This window comes from Trichosurus vulpecula, chromosome 3, assembly GCF_011100635.1.
Source record: "Trichosurus vulpecula isolate mTriVul1 chromosome 3, mTriVul1.pri, whole genome shotgun sequence".
NCBI lineage: Eukaryota > Metazoa > Chordata > Mammalia > Diprotodontia > Phalangeridae > Trichosurus > Trichosurus vulpecula.
The window spans coordinates 126,288,460-126,295,409 of NC_050575.1; the positions used below are offsets into that span (position 1 = coordinate 126,288,460).

Here is a 6,950-nt window from a genome sequence, read left to right on the forward strand (position 1 = left end):
TCTCCCTTTCTACTTTTCCTATTCTCTCTTTTCCTTCCTTTTACCTTATCCCTTTCTCATGTATCCCAACTTCCTTTCTACCCCCTTTCTTTTCCTTCCTCCTTTCACATGCTCTCTTCTCTTCTCCTTCCCCTTTCACCTCTTTCTTCCTCCGCCTCATTTCCTTTTCCTCTCTTCCCCTCCTTTCCTCTCTCTTCCTCTCTCCCTTTTCTTGTCACTTTCTCCCTTTCCCTCATCTATACCCCTATATAGGAAATGATGATGCCTCTAATTTGTCTTTCCTGAGATTGTATCACCCTATCACCTGAGGCCTCACAGAAAAATTCTGAAATCCAGCTGTGAACATATGGCATCCACACCTAGACATCCAGGTGAGTGTTGAGATTTAATGTCTGGTACAGCTAGGTAATCACTTCTCCCATGCAGCTCCCATAGGGCATGCTGGGAATCTCCTTTTGATAACAACTGTACATCATTGGGTAAAATCCCCCTAAGGTGGATAGTATTTGTGATGTTATATACTTACATGAAGATATTCTTGGAGATGAGGTTTTATCTTACAATTAGGTATCATAAGACAAAGAGTGCTTGATTTGGAGGCAGGGAGACCTGAGTTTGAATCCTGCCTCAGAAACACACTTGCCATGTAACCCTGGGAAAGTCACTTAACTTCTTCCAGCTTCATTTTCAATTGTAAAGTGGGGATAGCTACTGTATATATATATACACACACATATACATATATATGTATCTGTGTATATGTATATGCATACATATATACTTATACATGTAAAGTGCTTTCCAAACCTTAAAGTACTAATATTAATTATTCTTATTATTATCTGCTCAAATGTACATGAGGGTAGATTTCAGAGAATCACCAAATCTCAAAGTCAGAGGGAACCTCAGAGTTCATCTTATAGTCTAATCCCTACCTAAAGCATAAATCTCCTCTACAGCATCCCTGACAAGTAAGGGTTGCTCATTCAGTCTCTGACCTAAAATCTCCATTTGCAGGGAGCTTACGATCTCCTCAAGCACACCATTCCATTGTTGCACTGATATAATTTCTTTCCAAAATGAAAATTCACATTTTCTAAGTAATGAAAGAATAGATAAAGAGTTTTCTGAGCCACTGTCAGTGATCTCTGAAAAAAATAATGATAATGGAATAAGATTTTAGGACTAGAAAGGAGTATAAAAATGTCTTGATTTTCAAAAAAGGAAAGAATGGAGCGTCTACAAGCAATAGAATACTATGTTTAGAGAAAATCTAGAATGTAATATTAAAGGAATGGTTTGTGAATGTCTATAATGGGAAGCAGTGATTACTAAGAGCTTCATCAAGAACAGGTTATGACAGTGTAACCAGGCTGGTGAGAGATAATGGGGACTAGTACATAGAGGGTTAGCCTCAGAGCTAGGAAGACTTGTTTTTAAGTCTTGCTTCTTATATGCATTCCCTGTGTTAAAATAGACAAGTCATCTAACCTCTCAAGGTATCAGAAAACTCTCTGAGATTAGTCTAACTTACTGACTAGTTGCTGATCTGCATTGGTGAAGGAAGTTCCAACAGTAAGAGATCCCTACACCAGGAAAATCACAGGTATGGACCAAAACAACAACTGGACTAGTAGGTTAAGGGAAGGTTACAGACTAGACAGACTAGACTTCAATTTTGGCACAGCATTTGATCCTCTCTCTCTCTCTCTCTCTCTCTCTCTCTCTCTCTCTCTCTCTCTCGTGCCAAAATTCAAATATCCCAAATCTAGTGAATGTAAGCATACTACAGGCTACCAGGACATGTAGTGAATAAAATGCTAGACACAGAGTTAGGAAGACCCTTACTTGAAAACTTTCCTCAGACACTTCCTAGCTGTGCAACCTTGGGCAAGTCACTCAACCCCTTAGTCCTTATTTCCTTATCTGTAAACTGAGGAGAATAAATAGCGCCTGCCTCACAGGGCTGTTGTAAAGATCAAATGAGATAGCATGTGTAAAGTATTTTGCATTATAAAAATGCTAGCTGCTATTATTATTTCTAACAGAATTCTCCTTATCTCTCACTTTAGTGACTGCCAAGAGAGAATTAATATAACCTACCTACTCTTAAGGAAACCCACTGTGGTTCTTTTGAGTGATCACTTCTTCCCTAACTGCTTACAAACCAATTTTTTAATAAGACATTTCGAGAACTTTATCAACAATGAAAGTCAAGAGTGTTCTAACACCCTATGTTATAAATAAGTTCTGATGTTCATCAACCTCTGACATTCTCTCTTCTAACACTCTTATGTTCTGAGTTCCCTTCCAACTTCAACATTCTATTTTATAATATCTCTTCCAGCTCTAACCTTCTTTGTTCTAAGGTATCTTCCCTCTCTAACATTCTGTGTTTTAAAATTAGTTTCAGGGCTAACATTCTGTGAATCTTCTATTTCTCTCCTCCTCAGGATTCAATGTTTCAGGAGCTGGACTGTAACACTAATTAATTTCATTTGTCATTGGTTTATCAAGTTTCTATATCACAGCATAGCTTTGTTCAACAGGCCCGAGGTGACCAACTGCTTTTCAGATTTTTCAGAGACTGATGCAATTTCATAGGATCCAGAATCCTTCTGTATCTGCTGTCGGTCGCTTGAAATTCCCCCAGTATGACTGCATTCTTTTGGACTTTAAGACATTGGTATTATGCATATTATCTTTAACACTGGCTTTATTAGCCACTAGGTAGCTGTGTAACATTGGGTAAGTCACCTAACCCTCCCAGAGCCAAAGTCTCTTCATCTCTAAAATGAGTTCTAATGTGACTCCCAGCTCTAACAATCTATCAGCGTTTAAAAGAATTGGCTTACTTTGTGTCATGTGATGGTCAAAACAACACTCTGAAATAGGCAGAACAGTCATTTTATAGACAGAACCTGGGCTCAGAGATATCAAGTAACTTTCCCAATGTCACACAGCTAATACATTAGCAAGAAACCTGGAGTCCAAACTCTTAGCCGTGTTTTCTCCATTCTACCAACTGACTTGTCAAAATGCAAAGATGTCTCTTGTCCTTGCCTCTGTTTATATGGAATGGAATGAATTGTTTATTCAAAAAGAACATGTCTTGGGGTCAGAAGGCCTGAGTTTGAGTTTTGGTCCCTGCCTTTACTAGATGTGTGACCTTAAACAAATCACTTTATCTATCTGATCCTCTATTTTCTAATTTGTAAAGTGGTGAGAATTCTATTTGTGTTACCTGACTCAGAGCTGTTTTGATAAAAGTGCTATGTAAACCTTCAAATATAGGATGTCCCAAGATTCTTAGTTTAAGTTCTAATAAATTTTTATTAAGTTTCATCTATTTAAATATCAAAACTTAATCTGCACTACAACTTTTGAAACACCATGTACTGTAGTAATGAGAGCTACTCTGAGATCATTCTTCTTATTTTTGAAATAATAATTTTAGTATTTCATTATTATATTATTATTATAATTAATTATTAAACCTTCTGTGAAAATTGCAGATACCCTAGAGGAAAAGAATGACAATAGCAGCTGGGGCAGTGGTAGCACCTCTGGATTTATTCTCTTGGGACTATCCTCCAACCCTCAGTTACAGAAGCCACTCTTCACCATATTCCTCACCATGTACCTAGTCACCCTCCTCGGAAATTTGCTTATCATTCTAGCCATCCGCTCAGACTCAAGGCTTCATACCCCAATGTATTTCTTCCTAAGCATCTTGTCTTTCACTGATATCTGCTTCACCTCTGACATTGTTCCCAACATGTTGGTGAATTTCCTGTCAGAGACAAAGGCCATCTCCTACATAGGCTGTCTAGTGCAGATGTACTTTTTCATGGCCTTTGGAAACACAGATAGCTATCTTCTAGCGTCCATGGCTATTGACCGCTTGGTAGCCATCTGTAATCCCTTACACTATGCCATGGTCATGAGTCACAGGCTTTGTGTCATTTTGGCAGTGGCTTCCTGTGTGATCTCACATCTCCACGCTCTCCTACGTGTGCTTCTCATGTCCCGTCTGTCTTTCTGCGCCTCCCACGTCATCAAACACTTCTTCTGTGACACCCAGCCAGTGCTGAAGCTTTCTTGTTCTGACACCTCTTCTAGTCAGGTTGTGGTCATGACAGAGACATTGGCTGTTATTGTGACCCCCTTCTTATGCATAATCTTCTCCTATCTTCGGATCATTGTTGCCATCCTCAAAGTCCCCTCGGCATCAGGAAAATGGAAGACCTTCTCCACTTGTGGCTCCCACCTCACCATTGTGGTACTCTTTTATGGAAGTATTATCTATGTCTATTTCCGGCCCCTGTCCAGCTACTCTGTGGTCAAAGATCGAGTGGCCACAGTCATGTACACAGTGGTCACCCCCATGTTGAATCCCTTTATCTATAGCCTTAGGAACAAGGACATGAAACAGGGCCTGGGAAAGTTGAGGGATAGAATCAAGTTTTAGAAATCATAGATTCATGGCAGCAGAGACTCCCAGAATGCTAGAAGTAGAGGGACTTTTAGAACATAAGAATGCTAGAGTGAGAAGGAAACTTAGAATAGAAAATATTGTAATGTGGAACACAGAGTGTAACAACTGAAAGAGATCTTAGAGATCATCTAAGTCCAATTGTCTCATTTTACAGATGAGGGGGTTGAAGCCTAGAGGGAGAAGGTGACTTTTGATCATCACAGAACTAGTTATTGTTTTATGGTGGAAAAAGCAGAAGTACACAAAGGAGGATTAAGACTAAGAAAGAGTTCCATGAATTTGAGGAAAGTGTGCGTGATGGGTAAATACCAAAGACAAACTGCCAAATTCACAAATGTGCCAAAGGTCAGCTCTAATTTCATCAATTCATTTACTTCACATACATTAGTTAGCACTTGTTTCTTGCAAGGCACTCATCTAAGAAAAACTATAACCAAGGGTAGGACAACCTGGGCTTTGTCCCATGGCACTAAAATTTAAATAGTTTTGATAGCATTTATCCCCCATCACATAGTTAGCAAGAATAATTAGTTAAAATAGGAAGCTACAAAATGACACTTTTCTTCCCCAGTGCTTGTGAACTCTGGCCTGGTCCCACCCTGATCCCTTCATTAAGCCCCATGGGCCCGTGCTGGAGGTAGCATGACATACTAAGTAGAGAGCTGTCCTTTAAGATAGGACAACCTTATTAAAGGCTAGCCTCTGACACATACTGGCTGTGTGACTCTGGACAGCTCATTTAATTCCTCAGTACACTAAGCAAACCTTTAAGACTATAAATTGCCGAGAAAGAGCTGACCCACATTGATAGAGGGAGTTTCCTCACCTAGGAGTTACCTATACAAATGAAATCATAGGTCTAGTTCCTACACGTTTCCCATTATGCTACTTTCTCTGGCTGTGTCTTGTAGTGCTCAGTTGGCTTCAGAATTATCCATTTCAGCTCTAGAGCACAGTGTTCCCTGTCAGGACCATGATCCTCTCTTCCCCTTAAGCTACTCTATGAGGAGAGGGTCTAGACCATATAAGGTGTGTATGGTAATCTAGGGAAAATCCTCCATCTGCTATGAAGATGATCATCTGACTCAAAGAAATCAAAGTTGTTCTCCAAAACTCTCAAGAGACAAAGCCCCTTTTAGGATGGGGCAAATTACCCATAATAGCAAGAAGAGAAGACCTTACAAAAGATGAGAGCTATCTCATTAAACAGGTACTCTTCTTCAGGAGACTGTTAGTGCAACATGCCCCTCAAAGAGCTTACTGTTGTGGCTTTTGATCCCATTTGTATTGCCATTCTGTTTATTTTAACATGCCCCCAGATGATCAGACATTTTATTTGCTCACTCATATACCAAGGAGGTACACCTGTGGAAAATGTTCTGTTTATTTGGTAGCTCTCAAAGGAAGCTACCATTAAGTCAACACAATGACCAACCAAGATTCCAGAAGACTGGTGACAAAGCATTCTCTTAACATAGAAAAAATGGATGGAGTACAGAATAAGACATGTTTATTTTTGGACTGGCCTGTTTAGGAATTGGTTTTGCTTGATTATGCATACATATCTGTTACATATATTTGGGTTGTTTTTTTATTTTTTTAATTAATTGGAGCATGGGAGGGAAATAAATCCTTGCTATCTGAAGGAAAATTTAAGCTTACCATTTGGGGGAGTCTAAACTAAAGAATTTTGTTGCCAATTTTTGTGTTAGTCTATTTTTAAGGTGTTATTTTCTTCATTATTTTATGGATCTCCTTCAGCAAGTTGTTGACTTGTTTTTCATGATTTTCTTGCATCACTCTCATTTCTCTTAACAATTTTTCTTCCCCTTGTCTTACTTGATTTTCCAAATCCTTTTTGAGCTCTTCTATGGCCTGAGACCAATTTATATTTTTAGAGGCTTTTGATGTGGGCTCTTTAACTTTGTTGACTTCTGGCTGTATGTTTTGATCTTTTTTGTCACCATAAAAAGATTCTATAGTCTGAGTCTGAGTCTGAGTCCTTTTTCGCTGCCTGCTGCTCATGTCCCCAGCCAAATACTTCACCCTTGAGCTTTTGGTCAGGTTATAACTGCCTTGAAAGTGGAGAGTGCTTTGTCCCAAGCTTCAGGGGACTTACACTGCTGTTTTCACAGCTACTTCGAAGCCACCACAAGCTCTGATACACCAGTGCTCCTCCTCCACCAAGAACTGCCAACAAGGACTGCAACGCAGATAAAAGCTGGGCAACACAAGAGAACCCTGCCTCTGCACCAGCAAAATGCTCCCTGTACTCCTGCTCTGATCCACCACTAGATTCCTCCAACCTGGTGGGCCAGGGACTCTGGAAGCAGCTGCAGCTAGAACTCTGAAATTTTATGAGAAATCAAGAAATTATAAAACAGAACCAAAAGAATGAAAAAATGGAAGACTTGTGAAATATCTCATTGGAAAAACCACTGACCTGGAGAAT

At 39.5% G+C, this 6,950-nt stretch overlaps 1 protein-coding gene across 1 annotated transcript; it reads left to right on the forward strand.

Annotated features, from left to right (window-relative positions):
- Nucleotides 1-346: 346 nt before the first annotated feature.
- Nucleotides 347-6,478, forward strand: LOC118842208 (olfactory receptor 1L4-like). The gene is made up of 2 exons (XM_036749809.1): nucleotides 347-371; nucleotides 3,516-6,478. Exons 1-2 carry the CDS (start codon nucleotides 347-349, stop codon nucleotides 4,469-4,471), a joined length of 981 nt encoding a protein of 326 aa, XP_036605704.1. The 3' UTR covers nucleotides 4,472-6,478.
- Nucleotides 6,479-6,950: the final 472 nt, after the last annotated feature.